Raw genomic sequence first — 19147 nt, forward strand, 5'->3', positions numbered from 1 at the left:
CTAAAAATAGAGATACACATTTGCACACAGAAAGATACATGAGAGGGTTCCACATACATCTGTCTTTTTACATGCAAGTTAAAACTGATGGGTAACTTTAATATATTGCTGTATATGACAGATATACAAATTTAACAAAATATGGTTTTTTGCTAAAATTAAATGTTATTTATTATAGATTGTGTCACAGAATGTAGATTCCATTTCAAACTGAAATTTCAGTTTAAAACACTATGCAAAAGAGCCCTAGCCATTTCATGTGGAATTAATATATTTTTCCATTTGTTTCACAGAAGTATGGAGCAGTGGGATTGCTTTCGTGATCAACAGGAGGACGTTGATAGCTGCTCTGAATCTGTGAAATTTGACGCTCGCTCAATGACAGCTTTGCTTCCTCCTAGTAAGTGGAGGGGGATGGGCTGCCCATGGAGGTCATTCTTAGAGTTATTGACAATATATAAAATTATAGTCTTGAGACTTACCTTAAATGTATATGGATGTTAAAATGACACTTATTTGACAAATAGGGGTGTTCTTGAGACAGAATAAAAATAAGCTTAAATAAAAGTAAGGCAGTATTATATGAAATTAAATTAATCTACAACACTGATTGAGCCCTCTGACTTACCAGCTATAATTAGGTCCTGGAGATAAATATGATCCTAGCACCGTGAACTAATATTTGAAAATCATGGGTAGTAGGTGCCTGTATTTGTTTTCTAGAGTTATTGTAACAAATGGCTGCAAATTGGGAGGTTTAAAACAACAGAAATTTATTCACTCACAGTTCTGAGACCCAGAAGTCTAAAATGCAGGTGTCAGACCATGTGCCTTTTTGAAGACTCTAGGGAAGAATCTTCCTGTGTCTCCTCCCAGCTTCTAGGGGCTCCTGGCAGTCCTTAGTGTTCCTTGCCTTTGTAGCTGCACCACTCTCATCTCTCCCTCCTTCTTCATGTGGTCTTCTCTGTGTAGCCATTTGTTCTTTTCTTACAAAGACATCAGTCTTTAGATTAGGGTTCACCCTAATCCAGTATCACTTCATTTTAACTTGATTACATCTCCAAAGACCCTATTTTCAAATAAACTCACTTTCACAGGTACCTGTGGTTAAAACTTCAACATATCTTTTGCGGGCACACAATTCAACCCCGTATAGCAGTGGTGAAACACGTTTGCACAGGTTATGACAACAGCTCAAAAATCGCAATACTCAGCTGTATCTCAACAGGATCATTTAAGGTGTCAGGAGGAGTTACTTATAATTCTGCTCAACCTAAAAGTCTAAATACATATCGCTAAGGGGATGGGTGGAGGCGGAAAAGACGGAGAAGACATTTCAGTGTGAAGAAGCAGCATATACAAAGTTAAAGGCTCATATATGAGTTCTTGCATAGCAAACCTGAAATACAGGCCTCAACTCCAGGGTGACAGTGGATCTTGTGTTCTGTGTAAAGGGTGGATGGGAGGATGTGGCACAAGCGAGACACATACAAGTAAAGATAATAGTGAGGGCTGTTACGCACAGAAATAATGAGTGTTTGAAGAAGGAGGAGAGAGTCATTGGGAGCAGAGAAAAAGCAATCGAAATGTTTGAGAGCTATTTAAAAGGTAGAATTTACATTTGTGATGATAATTTAGAGATGAAGAAAATGACTCCTACTTTTCAGGCTTAATCAACCTGGCGGGTGGACCATACCTCAACTTGCTTCTACTATGGGTTCTTTTTCTTTTTTCCTTCAATCTTTTCTTTCCTTTCCTTTTCTGTCTTGTCTTTTTTTTTTTTTTTTTTTTTTTCTTTTTGAGACAGGATCTCACTTTTTCGCCTAGGCTGGAGTGCAGTGGTGTGATAACAGCCTGTTGCAGCCTCAACCTCTCGGGCCCAAGCAATTCTCCCACCTCAGCCTCCTAAGTAGCTTGGATTACAGGGACATGCTACCACGACTGGCTACTTTTTATATTTCTTGTAGAGACAGGGTTTCTCCACATGGCCCAGGCTGGTCTCAAACTCCTAGGCTCAAGCCATCCTCCCACTTCGGCCTCCCAAAGTGTTGGGATTACAGGCTTGAGCCACTGCATCCAGCTCTTTTCTTTTCTTTACTTTTTAAAAACTTCCTTGGCCGGGCACAGTGGCTCAGGCCTGTAATCCCAACACTTTGGGAGGCCTAGGTGGGCAGATCACCAGATCTGGAGATCCAGACCATCCTGGTTAACACGGTGAAACCCCGACTCCACTAAAACTACAAAAACTTAGCCGGGCGAGATGGCGGGCGCCTGTAGTCCCAGCTACTCGGGAGGCTGAGGCAGGAGAATGGCGTGAACCCGGGAGGCAGAGCTTGCAGTGAGCTGAGATCATGCCACTGCACTCCAGCCTGGGCAACAGAGCGAGACTACGTCTCAAAAAAAAAAAAAAAAAAAAGTTCTCTTCTTTTCTTTTCAATACCTTAACCTTGTTTGTTGCAACCTGAAAGTAAAATTTACTTTTTTTCTTAATTGATCAATGAAAGCAATGACCATAGAAAATAAATTTTTAATGACCATTGTATTCACCTAATCAGAGAAAGGACTTCCTCATCTACTATTTCCCCTCTATATTGATTTGTCTCTACTACAATTAATATCCCATTATATAAATCACAGTGCCATATAAGTGCATATGAATAAAAGGTTGCTGTTATTAATATGTTCTGAAATATAGAGAAGGTGGGCTTCATTGATCCATTCTAAAGATTAGTCAAAATGTGAATCACTTGGTTTATTTCATTTTTCTTAAATATTGTTTACACTGTATTCAAATCATAAGAGGTATCCAAATACAAAACTACTGAGAAGGAATTGGACAATAAAATTATTTTAACATTGTAGTCATTGAAAATAAATATTTCCCTTATCTGATTTTAAAATATTAAAAATTACATAGTTACTTTAGAAAATTTTATTGTCATCCAGAATATCTTCCCATGTGAACACTGAATAAAATTTATGTTTGTATATGTAAGTGTCAATATTCAAATTTACCAACTGATTCCAAAAAATCAGACAAGCACAACTTGTAGAGCATGGTAACTTTCTTGTGGATATTTAGTGAGTGGATAAGTCAATCAAGGGTCTATAATAATACCTGGATTGGCTTTTCCTGTGACTGTCCCTTTGCTTTCTACTGCATAAATGTGGACCATTTTTTCTTGTTTTTTATTCCAATAGGCTTGGTAGTAACAATGTAATTGGAGATTAAAACAATTTTAATTATGGAAGAAGATGACACTTTCTAACAGTAGGCTGGGCTTTTTTGTTTTATTAGATCCTAAAAACAGCCCTCCCCTTCAAGAGAAACTGAAGTCCTTCAAAGCTGCACTGATTGCCCTTTACCTCCTTGTGTTTGCAGTTCTCATCCCTCTCATTGGAATAGTGGCAGGTAACGTAATCCAGAGTTCTGAAATTTAGTAACTCATCCCGTGAATTATTCATTGCCACAGCGAAAAAGAAGCATTCAGTCTTTTACATATGGTACATTCATAAAGAAAACACTATATTACAAAGAGTCCTTCAAATTTATTAAATTAAAAAACAGATTCTGCAAAGTTAAGTAGAAAGAATAGTTTTTAAATTGGAAAAAACAAAATAGAATGAAAATAAGAAGTGCAAGATAAAAATACAGATTTGTAAAAGTAAAATGAAAAGGACTAAACGCTTTCAAAAATATATTATCCTTTAGAGTCCTCTCTTTCTAATGTAGGTGACAAATTTCCAAAGTATTTGTTTTACCAATGTGAAGAAATAACGTGATCATTTACATTAACAATGGCTGTAATATAACAAACAAACCTGTTGTCCAGGAGAAGCTCTTCTATTCTTAGTACTGAGAGAGGAAAAAATATTTCTGTCAGTTTTTAAAGAGAGGAGACCTTGTAGAATAATGGCATACAACTTAGTGAAATCCAGTTTATGTGACCATACTTTTCACAGGGATATTATTTAAAATATCTCTAAAAATAACCTGATAGCATCCTCTCAAAGAAAAAATATAGAACTTGTTACTTGGGCTCAAAATGATGTTCTTGAGGTACATATTTCTTTGGAGAGGCTGACTTGAACTGGAGTTAGATTTGACTGTTTCTACAAGGGTAGATAGCTTGTATACACCTTAAGCACATATGTAAATATTATTCCCCTTGTAGCATTTTGGATGGATTTGGTGTATTTTGATCGGCATTTGAATTTATATGCCTTATAGCTCTCCTCTTCTCTATATGACTGATAAAATGTCTGCCCATATGCTCTAATAAGAGATATGCGGGGAATAAGATACATTTTTATGTGCATACTAAGCAGCTTAACAACAACAACAAAAAAGTTTCTAAAGACCAGGCCAAACTTCCTCTGCTACAGGGCAGTCTAAGGAAGTATTCCAAGACAGAGCAAAAATTTCACTAAGAAAGAAATGATAAAAACAGTAATATACCCTTACAATTAACCTCTGTATAGATACTGTAATTATTCTCATTATCTACATAAGAAAATTCAGACAGCTCAGTATTGGAGCTGGAGTTCCCATCCAAGACTTCTGAACCCTAACCTCTGTTCTATTGTCTCCCAGTTTAATTAAGTTTTTATAAAACAATATGGTTGGCCAACAAAAAACAAAAAAGTCACCTCAAGAAAATATTTCCCACAGGTAACAATTAACTTCTTTTTGACCGTTAAAAATGAACTAAAACAAAAATCCAACCATAACAACCAAACCAACCAACCAAACTATTGTTGTCTGAGTAAAAGGGCATGTTAATGTTTGGCATTAACAATGAGCATTAATTAGTTTGGCATTAACTAATTATGAGGAAATTAGTCAATTTCCTCATAATCAAGGTTATCTGTATGTTTGTTTATGTCTATGCTTATCTGTAATTTGAAATGCTTAACTAAAGGATGCTTCATTGTTGGGATTATTGCCTATAAGCCAATTAGAATTTGAGTACATTTCATCACTTTTATGCAAATCACTGCCTGCAGAGCCAAGACCAGGGACTGCAGCTTCTGATAGGCTCATGCAGAATGCAGACAGGAGTCGGAAAATAATTCAAGGTTCTAACCAAGTTCAAAGTCCCTGAGCTATTAGAAAATACTACCAAGTCAACAGATTTGTTCTGGAGTTTACAACGATTGAACTAGTCTGTTTACTAAAACTACAATAGGTACCTACTAAAATTGACTAGATGCTAAGAATGTTCAAATTTTATAAGTTCACATCAGTACCGGATTCACCAGAATTTGGAAAAGGCTTCACTATGTTTATTATGTATTAATAAGAAATAATTGACAATCCACTTACAACTTTAATTAAGTTGTAGATCAGTACATTTTTCTAAAAGAAACGGAAAAGCAATATATATGTCTACTGGCATAAAAAATTACAAATATAGACAAAATAGATCCCTAAAATGATAGAAGTTTGGCAACTATGAATTGATGGGTGAAATAGAATATTATATATAAAACTCTAAATATGAAGTGAATTATATATTGAGGGTTATTTTCTTAATTATAAGGTTTATTCCATTTACAACCTTTCCTTAAAGAAGCTGCTGAAACACTATCAGTGTGACAACATAATACTGTGTCAGAACAATAAGGAAAAATCAAGAATTTAGGTTTATATATGTATAAATTGTTACTGAAATACTAAAAATTCTTTAGCTGAAAACAATATCCATTGGGGGTAGGAAAAGATAATTCCAATATGAAAGAGTAGTTATGATCTATAGAATCAAATATAACCCTGTCCTTAGGTTTTTGCACAGACCATAAAATTCTGTCTCCTTTCATATGTGAAACAGAAAAGTCACAAAATGCCATCTCTCCAATAAAAATAAGTGAACTTTTGAAATATAAACCCTGGCATTCTTTACCTAGATATACGACAAAAAGTTAACATTTTAATGAAAAATTAGTTTTCACTCAGGGTTTGATGAAACAGGCAATTTGTGTTTTTAGATCTGTTAATAAAATGTAGCATTTACTGTCAACTCATGTTTAACTTGTTGTCAAATTAAAAATAGTTGGTCATGTGACCTTAGTCAAATTGGGGCTTCTCTTTCCATATTGTGAAAAATATTAGCTTTACTGATAAATCTTATTTCCAATGAAAGTAAAACTATATGGCTGAGTAATAAGGGCAATGTGCATAGTAAAATAAAGCATAGAGATAACTGTGTTCATGGTAACATCCAACTCCAGAAAAATATTTTTATCACAACAATGCTAATTCCCCATAGTCAATCAATATTGGGCATATAGGTACTTGAATCACACATCTTGAATCGAAATATTAATAATAGCAAAAATCTGAAACTTATCAAATGCTTATTACATGCCAGGAAGTTGTCTAAGTATTTTACATATAGTTCATTTAATTATTTGGACACTGACTGTTAGTACCCCATTTACACAGATGGTGAAATAGAGGCAATGACAGATTAAGTAACTTGTCCAATGCCATAGTTTATAAAGTGCAGAGCCAGAATTGCTAATCTAGGCAGTTCTGTTCTAGAATCTAAATTCTTAACTGCTACTTCAAAAGAAATAATAATCAAAAAAGGACAATGCTAGAGGAAAATTTTGAAGTAATTTTGAAAAAAATGTTTATTTGGGCTTCTGATTGTTACAGTCAAATTCCATTCCTGATTGTTCTTTTATTCCCAGAGTTACTCAAGCAGTGCTTTCCGCATAGTATATAATAATTAAATCATAGAATTAACGAATGCATGGACGACGCTGTCAACCCAAAACTTGCTCCCCACACTGAATTTAGTAAATGTGATGAAATACAGTTAAGAAATACACTTTTATTTCCAAGCTATTGATACATTAAGAAATACAGAATAACATACTCAATACAAATTCTATTGTAGATCACATCAAAATATTGTCACACACATTTTGTTATTTCAGATAAGCTAATATTAAATTAATAAAACCAGGAAAAATATGGTATCATATATTTTTTGAAATTAGAATTTAACTACATATTTAGGATGACACTCTTAATCTAATAATAGCTACAGTAGTAATGCTCATCAAACAGCTTCTTCTTTTTTTTTTTTTTTGAGACAGAGTCTAGCTCTGTCAGCCAGGCTGGAGTGCAGTGGCAGGATCTCGGCTCACTGCAACCTCCACCTCCCAGGCTCAAGCAATTCTCCTGCCTCAGCATCTAGAGTAGATGGGATTATAGGTGTGTGCCACCACGCCCAGCTAATTTTAACATTCTTAGTAGAGACAGGATTTCACCATGTTCGCCAGGCTAGTCTCGAACTCCTGACCTCAGGTGATCCAACCACAGCCTCTTTAAGCAAAGGTAGTAAATACGGTGGATATAACTGATAGATAGTATCTCTCATTTATAAGGCACTGTAGAGGAATAGATATGCCTGTTTCATTTGTGCTCAGCACCATTGTTGAGGTAATTGTTACTTTTACAAATTGAGAAAACCAAAGCAAGGAGAGGAATAAGTAACTTGTTCGGAGTAGCCTAGTTGGTAACGGAGTAGTGTAGGAAGATTCTAGAATCAGGGAACTAGATTCTGTGTAAACACCAAGCTCTCATTTATGGAACAAAACCCTTGAGTTAGGGGTAGAACTAAATGTTTTTCTTGTGTTGTTTAATTTTCAAAAATCTATAAAAATTGTACTGTCATCATATCACTTTTATTAAGAAAATTGATAGACTCAGGTGGAGCTGCATATATTTTTTAGCAATATGAAATTATTCTTTTTATTGTTCCATAATTGTCAAATGTGGAAAATCTTATACATCCAATCTAATATGAATATGAGTAACATACATGTCGGTAAAAGGTATAAACAGATACATATATAGAAATACAGGAAAACAGAAAACCTCAACCATCACTGAATAATGGTAAGATTGTGCTTAACATTTTCCTCATTGTCTATAATTAAGAATTTGTTTTGTTTTGAGATGGAATCTCGCTCTGTTGCCCAGGCTGGAGTACAGTGGCATGATCTCAGCTCACTGCAACCTCTGCCTCCCAGGTTCAAATGATTCTCCTGCCTCAGCCTCCTGAGTACATGGGACTGTAGGTGCCCGCCACCACGCCCAGCTAATTTTTGTATTTTTAGTAGAGACAGGGTTTCATCATGTTGGCCAGGATGGTCTTGATCTCCTGACCTCGTGATCCACCTGCTTCAGTCTCCCAAAGTGCTGGGATTATAGGCATAAGCCAATGCACCCCGCCTATTTTTGTATAAAAAGTTAATGTTTATGCCTTTTATTTTTTGAAACTATAAAACATATTGCTTTAGATTATTTCAGAATGATAATTAGCTTGTTTAGAGAACACATGCCCATTTGGGGATATCTATCACCAACTTGCTGTGTTCCTAAAATACTGTTTTGGAATACAATTTTTTTAATTTGGTAAATAATTAATCACAAGATTGTTCATCAAAACATTGACTATATTACTGAAAACAGAGGCAAACTAAATGCAGCTGTTTTCTAAAATAAATCTGGCAGATCCATGCATATAATACAATGGAGTTTCTTAAATTATTTTTGTAAAAAAATATTAAATATTAATAATATGAAAAAGTACTTATGATAGTGCATTACATTAAAAAGTGGTGTCCAGATTATTTAAAAATGTCACATTTTAAGATTAATAATATGATAAGGTTTGAGACATATACACCAAAATCCTAGAGTTTAAGCTAGGATGAGAGATTCATGGTAAATTGTTTTTTCATATTATCTATATTTTCTAAATTTTCTGCTGTGAATATATATTTTATAATAGTTAAAAAGGAGTGTTATGAGAATAGTACCTTTATAAAGAGAAAAAAAAGTATTTGCCCAACTTCCTGCTCTACCAACTGTGAATTAGGTCTGTGTTAACTGAAAATGACACTTTTCTGGCAGCTCAAGTGAAAGAATGAAGAAAATAAACCAGCAATTTATTCATACTGTTCATGATACCAGTATTTAACCACATACCGCTTTTGTCATCCTCATGATCGTCATTATCATTGTTAACTTATTCAACAGGCTTACTTCAGAAACTGGATTAAGCATTAGTTCACTTTATTCTAACAACAGTTCTGTAGATACATTGCCTTTCATAATCTATAGAATTGTTTTGAATTGGCAAAACCAAAATCAGTGGCCAAGAAGATTCATATAAGCAGCAATTCAGAAAGCATGATATAATCCTGGAATCATCTTAACATAAAATGGGAAAGGGAGAATGTATGCTTCTCAGCAATATACTTAGCGTAGTTCACACATTGTAGATGAAAAGTGAATACTTGATTTAGCCTAGCATTCAAAATGTTGGAATGGAATGGAATAAAACGAACGGAAGGGAATGATATGGGATGGGATAGTGTATGCATTTAAGGATCAGACCATGACTGGTTTATTTTTACTTAAATACACAGCTCAGCTTCTGAAGTGGGAAACGAAGAATTGCTCAGTTGGTTCAACTAATGCAGACGATATAACTCAAAGTCTCACAGGAAAAGGAAATGACAGTGAAGCGGAAACGAGATTTCAAGAAGTCTTTATGGAACACATGAGCAACATGGAGAAGAGAATCCAGCACATTTCAGACATGGAAGCCAATCTCATAGATGCAGAGCATTTCCAAAACTTCAGCATGACAACTGATCAAAGATTTAATGACATTCTTCTCCAGCTAAGTACCTTGTTTTCCTCAGTCCAGGGACATGGGAATACAATAGATGAAATCTCCAAGTCCTTAATAAGTTTGAATACCACACTGCTTGAATTGCAGCTCAACATAGAAAAGCTGAATGGCAAAATCCAAGAGAAAACCTTCAAACAACAAGAGGTAAGAGTTTGTGACGGCAAGTTCACGTGCTGGAACTGAATCTATCCAAGTCTCTTCTCCTTAGGCGGTACAGGAAAGCAAAAGTTGCAAACCCTGTTTCATTATCCTGTTTACCGTGATTTCTGTGGTGAACTTATCAAAAGATTTTAATGCATGTTAAGGGATTTAAAATGGATTAGCTGTCTCCAAACTCTTAGAAAAAGGGGGAAATTTTCCCATTGACTATAGACTCCCTTTACATATTTTATAAATAGTGTTAAAATGTCTATTTAGACTGCCTAAACCGATCATAATTTTTAGAGTATCTTAGCAGATCTTGAGACGTGAACACTCTGTATGTGTGAATTTTGCAACAGACCCATTTGATGTGCTTAGATTTTTTTGACTTGTAAGTTTCACTCAGAACTTTTGAACTTGTACATGGTCCTCATCTTAAGGTGTCAGAAGACAATGGTATTACAGTTTGTATATGGGGAGTCTGTTGGTGAACCTCATCCCAATGCCTTGATATTCCATTTCTATTCCATGTCACTTCTAAAATCTATCAGTGTTTCCTACATTGTTAATAAGTAAGCATATCAAAGGGTATTGGGATATTAAAGTCTTGGGCTCTCAAAAGATTAGATAAAGTGTACAAAGAAGAAACTGTCCATAGTTTTGATGATACAAAAAAGAGAGGAAGCTAAAATGTTAGTTATCGGGATAGACATTGATTAAGTTGGGGGGAAAGAAGAGTGGAGAAGAAATACTACTGATGTAAAAATAGGGTCAGAAGAGCACTGAGATGAGGTAAGGAGAGAGGGAAGCTGGATGAGATGGAAAAAGAAGGATACATTCGATTCTGGCAGTGCATTAAATCCTGGAGGACCATGGAGTGCTTTTGTTTGTTTCTTTGTTTTTGAGATGGAATCTCACTCTGTTGCCCAGGCTGGAGTGCAACGGCGTGATCTTGGCTCACTGCAACCTCTGCCTCCCAGGTTCAAGTGATTCTCGTGCCTCAGCATCCCATGTAGCTGGGATCAAAGGCATGTGCCACCACACCTGGCTAATTTTTGTATTTTTAGTAGAGATGGGGTTTGTACCATGTTGGCCAGGCTGGTCTCAAACTCCTAGCCTCAGGTGATCTACCCATCTTGGCTTCCCAAAGTGCTGGGATTACAGGCATGAGCCACTGTGTCTGGCTGACTGTGGTATGCTTTTGAACCCACATATGTGAGAAATTGAAAGCAAATTGGAAACCATTTGGAAGTTGGTAGAAATTTTGAACCTGTTTGAAGTGATAGTTAATGGAAACAATCAAAATCTGGTGATCAGTGAGCTGTTCAAGTTTGCATAGACGACACGTTTTGGAGGGAATTCCAGCATTAGAGAAGGAAATACAAGGGAATGGTGAAACTTTGAAACCTATATACATCTTTAGAAACAGTAGTCACTCACAGAGACTTAGGAACTAGGTCAGTGCCAGTGTGTGTGTGTGTGTGTGTGTGTGTGTGTGTGTGTGTACTCCTGTGTACATTGAAAAACAATGTTGGGACTCTCATCCCCATTGCTTGAATATTTTTATTGATCTTTGAATGTTTAGCTCAATGTAGGAATAAATTAAATGAATGCCTGAATTTGTAAATGTCATTTGAGGAAATGGCTTATAAGTGACACCAGCATAACACTTATTAAGGACACACCAAACATTAATTTGAAAGAAAAAGGAAGAACATTGGCAGCAAATGAAAAACAGGGGTGGCATCTATCATCTCCATCGATAGAGGTCAAAAGGACTGTATGACTACAAAATTAAATGCCTGTTTCTAGGAGGGTGACTGGTGGTAGCGTGTGGAGGGAGTGCATGGATGCTGTATAGGATTTTTTGAAATTAAACACACTTTTCCTCCTCCCAGGGAAAATAATTTCCAGTGAAATTTGACAAATGTAAGCACCATATGCAGTTTTCAAAGAAGGGAATAAGAAGGTAGCCTCATCGGCCGGCCGCAGTGCTTCACGCCTGTAATCTCAGCAGTTTGGGAGGCTAAGGTGGGCAGACCACGAGGTCAGAAGTTTGAGGCCAGTCTGGCCAACATAGTGAAACCCCATCTCTACAAAAAAAAAAAAAAAAAAAAAAAAAATTAACCCAGTGTGGTGGTGTGCACCTGTAATCCCAGCTACTTGGGAGAACCACTTGAACCCAGGAGTCGGAGGTTGCAGTGAGCCGAGATCATGCCATTGCACTACAGCCTGGGTGACAGTGCGAGACTCCATCTCAAAAAGATAAAAATAAAAAGTAGCCTCAGCTTTTTGGTATGATGAAAAAGCTGAGTGATTCCTGGTTTCTAGGAAGCAAAATCACTTTCTAGTCCCTTAACACTTTATGCTGAACGTCTAGAACTACCTGACATACTTGCAGCAATTTTTAGCCACCTAAATTAAGTCAAGTGTATTTATCATGGTGGTGTGCTCTACAAACATCCATGCTCACCATTTCACCTTTATTGTGATGATGGTATGTACAGAAAATGTCAAATGGTCAGGGAAGGAGGAGGTGCAGGACAGAGAAGTTCTAATCTAGAATAACGTTTTGTTTGGAAGAAGGCACAGTTAGAGCAGTGAAAGCTGATAAGCCTCTCTGCTTACGTATAGTGTCATTGAAGAGGCAAATCTAGATGCACATTCATTTATTTTCAAAGGTCTTACTTCCTGACCATCTTGATCCTCTCACCTCAGCTTGTCTAGTCCAGTCCAGCTCAAGAGAATGTAATTTTCTCTTTACATCTGGATTAAAGAAAAATATACCACGGGCTTATTTCCATGTGCAAATGGGAAATGAGTATTTATCAACTTTAGAACATAGGAGTAATTAATACAATGATAAAGCATACAATGAAGACAGAAAATGGGATACAAGTAGAACAGAGAGACAAAAATTATTACCAGAATAGATGAGAAGATTTGGTTTATCAAAAAGAGAAAGCCCAACACCAAAAGAGAAAACCAAGCAAAGGGTCTAAAAGAAAAATCAATAAATATTAATTGTCAGAAATTGAATGACTGGATGCTTTAACCTCATTATAATTTGAAAAACAAGTTAAATAATAATGATTTACTATGTACCTACTCTTATTATGCAAATTTAAATATATTAATGGTACCCAGTATTTAGCTGCAAAAAGTGGACACTGACACGCAGTAAGAGGAAGAAAAATGGTCGCATATATTTAGAGAGCAGTACAGCAATGGTTGAACAAAAATACTGTTTAATGTTTAGTCCCTTTGGTCAAATCCGCTTCCAGGAAGATGTTCTATAGAAGTACTTACATCAATATATAAATACATTTAAAATGACGTTCATGGCAGCATTGTTTAAAGTTGTAGAAAAGTGCACAGCTCAAAACACTATGAATAGGAATCCTAAATAAATTTTGAGAAATAGATTCAATTCCACTAAATTACTGACAATGTCAGTCTCTAAAGTATTTTAATAGATAAATATCCTTAATATATTATTGAGTAAAATATAAAAGCATATTCCAGGATATAGGAAGATCCTCTCTCTTTTTCACACTCTAAGTCTATGAATGCATATGTATAAATAAACACAAAATATATATATATTTGAAGACACAAAATACTAATGCCTCAAATACAGAGGCAATGCAAATTGAAGGGAAAGCACTGTTAATATGCGAGTTTGGGGTTTTATTGGGTATGAAAATCTATTGTCAATGTTCATCACCACTGAGGCTTATGACATTAAACTTTGCTTATTACTATAAAACAATTTCCCATATAAATCTATCAAATTTATGGAATTTGAATATGTTGCCACTCTAAGTAGAGTATGAAGATGTTTTACTTCAGATAAATTAAAACCTTATGATGTTTATTTAATTTTGTTAGCATTTTGACATCTCTATATATGGGAATAGAAACATATCATAGATATATTAAACTGATTTTTTGAAAGAGGTTGTGATTATAAACATTCAGCCATTCAGTCAAAAGAGGAAATGTTTCACAATTAAAGAATTACTACTTTCAAAACAGTTTTCTAATCTCCATATTTTTATTCCATAAAATTCCTGTCATATGTTTTTAAAAACCTGAACTCCGAGGGTTTCTTGAACTTTCGTATTTGATAATTATGTATGTAAAAGGTTGTGAATGCCTACTTGTGTCTTACAGGAAATCAGTAAATTAGAGGAGCGTGTTTACAATGTATCAGCAGAAATTATGGCTATGAAAGAAGAACAAGTGCATTTGGAACAGGAAATAAAAGGAGAAGTGAAAGTACTGAATAACATCACCAATGATCTCAGACTGAAAGACTGGGAACATTCTCAGACCTTGAGAAATCTCACTTTAATTCAAGGTAAAACATCTTGTCATTCCTCCAGAAAATGACATATATTAAAATATACTGATACATGCAGAGATTTGATATTTGAAATCCTGCGGTTTGAAATAAATAGTTTTTGAGCATATATTTACTGCAGATACCCAGAGGAAAGAATATTAAAATCAGATCAAGACAGGGTACAATAACCAGTAGCCGAGTGTCATTTAAATAGAAAGGGATAAGCCAAATATATCTTAAGGTCTAATGATTTGCTCATTGTTAAAAACTACCTCATAAGTACTGAATACAAGTTTTCTGTAATTACAAGTTTCTTCACATGTTTACAAACCAAGCTTGTTAATAATGTTTTTTCAAAACTTTCAGTCTTTTTCACTTCTTACCTGACTGTATTATTAATTAAAAGGATCCTTTGAACTCTCCAAAATAATGATGGATTTGTCCATTTCTTCTGCAACACCTTTTAGTGAAAAACAGTGAACTAAATCTTGCCTATATATGCATATAGAATATATAAGAATTTTTCTCTCTACCAATATTACCAAAGATATATATATATATGCACTTTCAGTTTTGGCTTTACATTTTAGATATTTTAGTTTTAGCTTTACATTGTAGATTTTTTTCTATATTTTGATTTCAACAATTTGCAGGTATTTTTCTATATTTTCACTGCAACCTTTTGCCTTTTGTTATCCTTTATTTTAGGTTTGTCTCTTGTAATGAACACTTACCTTTTCTTTTTAAAAAATATATAATCTGACCATCTCTTTTGACTGTATTTATTTCCACTCTCTTATTTTGTGCTCTGGTTTTCTCCAGTTTATTTTATGTTTCTTTTGCTTTCCTTTATTGCCACTTTTGGCCATGAAGATTTTTCTCTTGGTGAATTTTTCTCTCTACCAAAGTTACCAAAAAGGTTTTAGAAACTTTGTAGTATATTTGTAATTTTTATTGATTGTTGACCTTAACATTTATCTTGAAGTCTATAGTTGATCAGTATCTGAACGTTCATCCTAAAATACACAAGGAACTGAAAATGCTTTGATTATCCTCTTCCCTAGTTTCCTGCTGATATTTTTGTATAGCTCATTCTACATTAGTTTTTTAATCGAGAACTTAGTCAATATTATTTTTCTTTTTTTATACAGACAATATTGTGGAGCCCTAATTAGGGAAAAGTAGTCAGGCTGGTAGGACCAGGGAGAGCAAAAAGAGAAAGAAGAGAAGCTATAAATCTGCCTTTCTTCATGGTCCAGAACATGTAGGTCCTTCCTGCATGAAACTTATCACCAGATACCTGCAAGTTAACCCACTGTAACCTCGGCTTATCAGTACTGCACAAGCTCTCTTCAGCATATGGTATAAACACTATTCTATAAAATCTTCAGCAAACCTTTGTTTCCTGGCAATCAGTTTCTCTTCTGCTGGCCTGCTCATTGCCTCCTTGCAACGTATTTTCCTGCTTTGGCTAATAAATCTGTCTTTCTTTATCTATAACCATCTTGGTTAATTATTTAACTCTGCACCACTGGCTCAGATAGTCATCACTCACCCACAACAAATATTTATTTAAATTTGCCCATGAATTTACCAATTGTTCTCCCTTATACATGCACCTCAGTCATTTCTTCTGGGATTATTTTCCTTCTGCCTGAAGTATATCTTTTGGAAGTTCATTTAGTGAAAGTAAATTGGTAATGATACCTTCTGATTTCATTTTCTCTATTTTGTTTTGATCTTTGAAATTGTTGTACTACATACACACTTCTTAGGTTGACAGTTATTTTGATTACTTCCATCAGTGTGCTGAAAATATTGGTCCCCTGGCTTCAAGCTTTTCTTATGGTTCTTAAAATGACTGCCACCAATCGGTTTGTCATTCTTTATGTCTTTCATATCTGCAGTTTTACTTATCTGTGTTTTTGTATTGATAATTTATCCATTTAACATTTGTTGTACTTCTTATATTAGTAGATTTATGTCTATCAGTTTGTGAATATAACCAGCTTCATTCACTTTGACTGTTGCTTCTTCACAATTCTTTCTCTCTTTTCCTCTGTAACTGACGTAAAATTCATATTGGATGTTCTCATTCCAGCTTCCATGTCTGTTAAGCTCTATTTCATGATTTTAATATTTTGTCTCATTTTATATCATTAGCAACTAGAAAAACAGAACTAAGAACTTCATGTGATTTCATTTCAAATACATTAGTTTGAGAAAATTAAGAAGCCTTATAATCAAGTGATGACAATGAAAAAAAAATAAAAACAAGTCCCAGAAAATGATACATAGATAATTTTTACTTCTAATGCTTATAGTTAGTAAAATTAAATAATGTAAATTTACAGACACATAAATATGTAATAGAATGGTTGTTTTAAAATTTAAGAAAATGATAAACACAAAATTCAGGGTAATGTTTATCTGTGAAAAGGAAATAGATGAATGAGAAGGGGGAACATCTAGGTAGATACCGATTTCTTGGATTGTGATGTTGCAAGGATATTCTCATTATTGTTGTATTTTATAGCTTGCTTATACAGAATACATATCACATATAGTATTTATCATAGTGAAACAGATGATAAAGAAAAATTTGAATTAATCAGATTTTTCTCTAACAATTAGATACCTCCACTTTGGATTTCAAATAAATGTCCAAAGCTTTACAAATTCAAAACGAAATCCTCGCTTCTTAACTAGCCACCCCCATCCGCCTCCCCAAATCTGTTGCATTTTCAGTCTTTTTGATGGTTTTGTCATTTTCCAACTACCTGCTCACTCCATGATCTTGGAAGCTGTCTTTGACTTCCCTGCTCTCATTCTCTATGTAATCCATTTGTAAATCCTACTAATTCTTGTTTCATACAATATCTCAAATCAAACTTCTTCTTATTCTCTATTACTACTCTCATTCAAGCAACCATATCCCAGTCTGGAATCCATTTCTCAGTTGCTTTCCCCTGCCTCTGCTCTTAGTCCATTCTAAATAGAGCAAACAAACAAACAACAATGCTATTTAAGAAAACCCACACAAATTACTAGTTGTGTGTGGTTGTGTGGTTTCTCTCTTTACACTAGCTGTGTCTTTTCTCTCTCGTGCTTAAATCCTCCAATATCTTCTCATTAGTCTTGGGATGAAATTTAAACTTCTACTTGGTCTTTCACCTGTCTACTTCTCTGCCCTAATTTTCTAAATCTTCCTTCTGTCATCCTTCAGCCTTGCTTGGAAATGTGGAAGAATTAAGTGCCATGAACAAGTAAAAGTTAATAAAGAGAAAGTGCTTGTTTCATTTCATGCTGTCCATAATGAACATTAGACATTTTCTCTTTCTCTTGAAATGTTCTTCTCTACATCCCTACTCCTTCTTGGCTCCACTTGAAGTTACCTCCTCTACCTTCCACCATTCTCACTCTAACCTCCCCCATCTCTCTCTACCATGATTTCCTTTAATCTCCCCATAGTGTTTACCACTATATGAAATTATGTCATCTGTACATTTGCTTACTTGTTTAGCTTGTATCTTCTCCAGTAGAATGTGAGCTCTGTGAGGTTAAGTCTTCTCCTTCTTGTCTACCTCTGCATTCCCAATGCCTGTCAGAGTGCCTGGAAAATAGTGGGAGAGCAATTATATATGTGTTGAGTGAATAAGTGAAACTCACACTTTCTTCTTAGCAAGTTACACTGTGTTATAGCAGTGTCATTCTTCCTGGTTTGCAAGCTATCAATTTTAATTATTTTATATCTCCCAAGACGACTATTAGTTCTCACCGTTCTGTATTCTCTATTCCCTTGTCATTTCTTTATATCCTCATATAAATTATTCTTATCACTTCTTTGCCAGAGTTGCAGTTGTTTCCTGGCCAGACTGTAATACTTTTTGCACCCTTGTAGAATACAGCCTTCCTAATGCAAGTCTTAGATTGCATAAAGACTCTCTGTTGCCCCCTCATTAGACATTCTATTTTGCCTGTAGTACTCAAGATCTTCTTCAGTGTGTCTCTTAACTAATCTTGAATGTTTCATTCCCTCCCTTGTCTTTTTTGTATATCTAATATTTCAACTAATTTGACTGTGATTCTAATGCACCCAGTACTTTGTGCATGCTGCCTCATGTATTTTCCTTTATTTGAAATATTTTCTCTTCGATTTGTATTCGAAAATATCTTATTTATCATTCAAAGTCCATTTAAGATGCTACCTCTCACATGAAACCTTTGCTGGTTCTACCAATAGTAAGGCCCAGCTGACATTTATTTCTGTCTTAATACAGAACATTAAGTATTCTCTCACAAGAGAATTCTTAATGTGATAGTTAAGTTTAAAAGTATCTCATATTCTCTTCCAGAACAGTGTTAACTCTTCCTGGACACAAGTTACTTCAATTAGAAACTATTCTTTATATCTCTTATAGCACCTAGCCGTAAAATATATATTAATTAAATTATAACTTAAGAAGCATATTTTAGAAATTAATGAGTGCTTTATTCTTTATCATGTGTTGATTGTAGGATGAGTGTAATTACTTTGTGTTCTTTCTTCCCTTGTATTAATAATCACTAAATAATTATACAGTTAAAAGAGACAAAGATTTTTAATACATTTCTCAAGTAGTTATAATAATTAGACTCTTAAAGTACTACATACAATTTCATTGTGGAAATGGTGAAGTAGAGTTTGGTGGAGAGTTGGGGATAACATGATTTAAAGAAGCAAAGATGAACTCTAGAGAAAGTTATTTAAGAGAAATGAAATATAATATGGCTCTATGGTGAGAATAGCTAACATTTTGTTTACTTGGAAAGATTTTAGATATATTGGCTTCCTAGGATATAAGAGCACCAAAAAAGAAATATTGATTTTTATAGTAGAGAAAATGAAAAAGCAACTGAGGACATTTGAGTTTGGAGTTTTGTACAATTAATTACTGAG

At 34.7% G+C, this 19147-nt stretch overlaps 1 protein-coding gene across 2 annotated transcripts in view; it reads left to right on the forward strand.

The window, feature by feature from the left end:
- MSR1 (macrophage scavenger receptor 1) overlaps positions 1-19147 on the forward strand; it is an 85455-nt gene that overhangs the window by 13497 nt on the left and 52811 nt on the right. For both annotated transcript variants that reach the window (XM_050800258.1, XM_050800259.1), the window contains exons 2-5: positions 294-400; positions 3299-3412; positions 9451-9863; positions 14037-14223. In XM_050800258.1, coding sequence (XP_050656215.1) covers positions 298-400; positions 3299-3412; positions 9451-9863; positions 14037-14223 — 817 coding nt within the window. In that variant the 5' untranslated portion in view covers positions 294-297. The remainder of the gene's footprint in view (positions 1-293; positions 401-3298; positions 3413-9450; positions 9864-14036; positions 14224-19147) is intronic.

This window comes from Macaca thibetana, chromosome 8 (assembly GCF_024542745.1).
Source record: "Macaca thibetana thibetana isolate TM-01 chromosome 8, ASM2454274v1, whole genome shotgun sequence".
NCBI lineage: Eukaryota > Metazoa > Chordata > Mammalia > Primates > Cercopithecidae > Macaca > Macaca thibetana.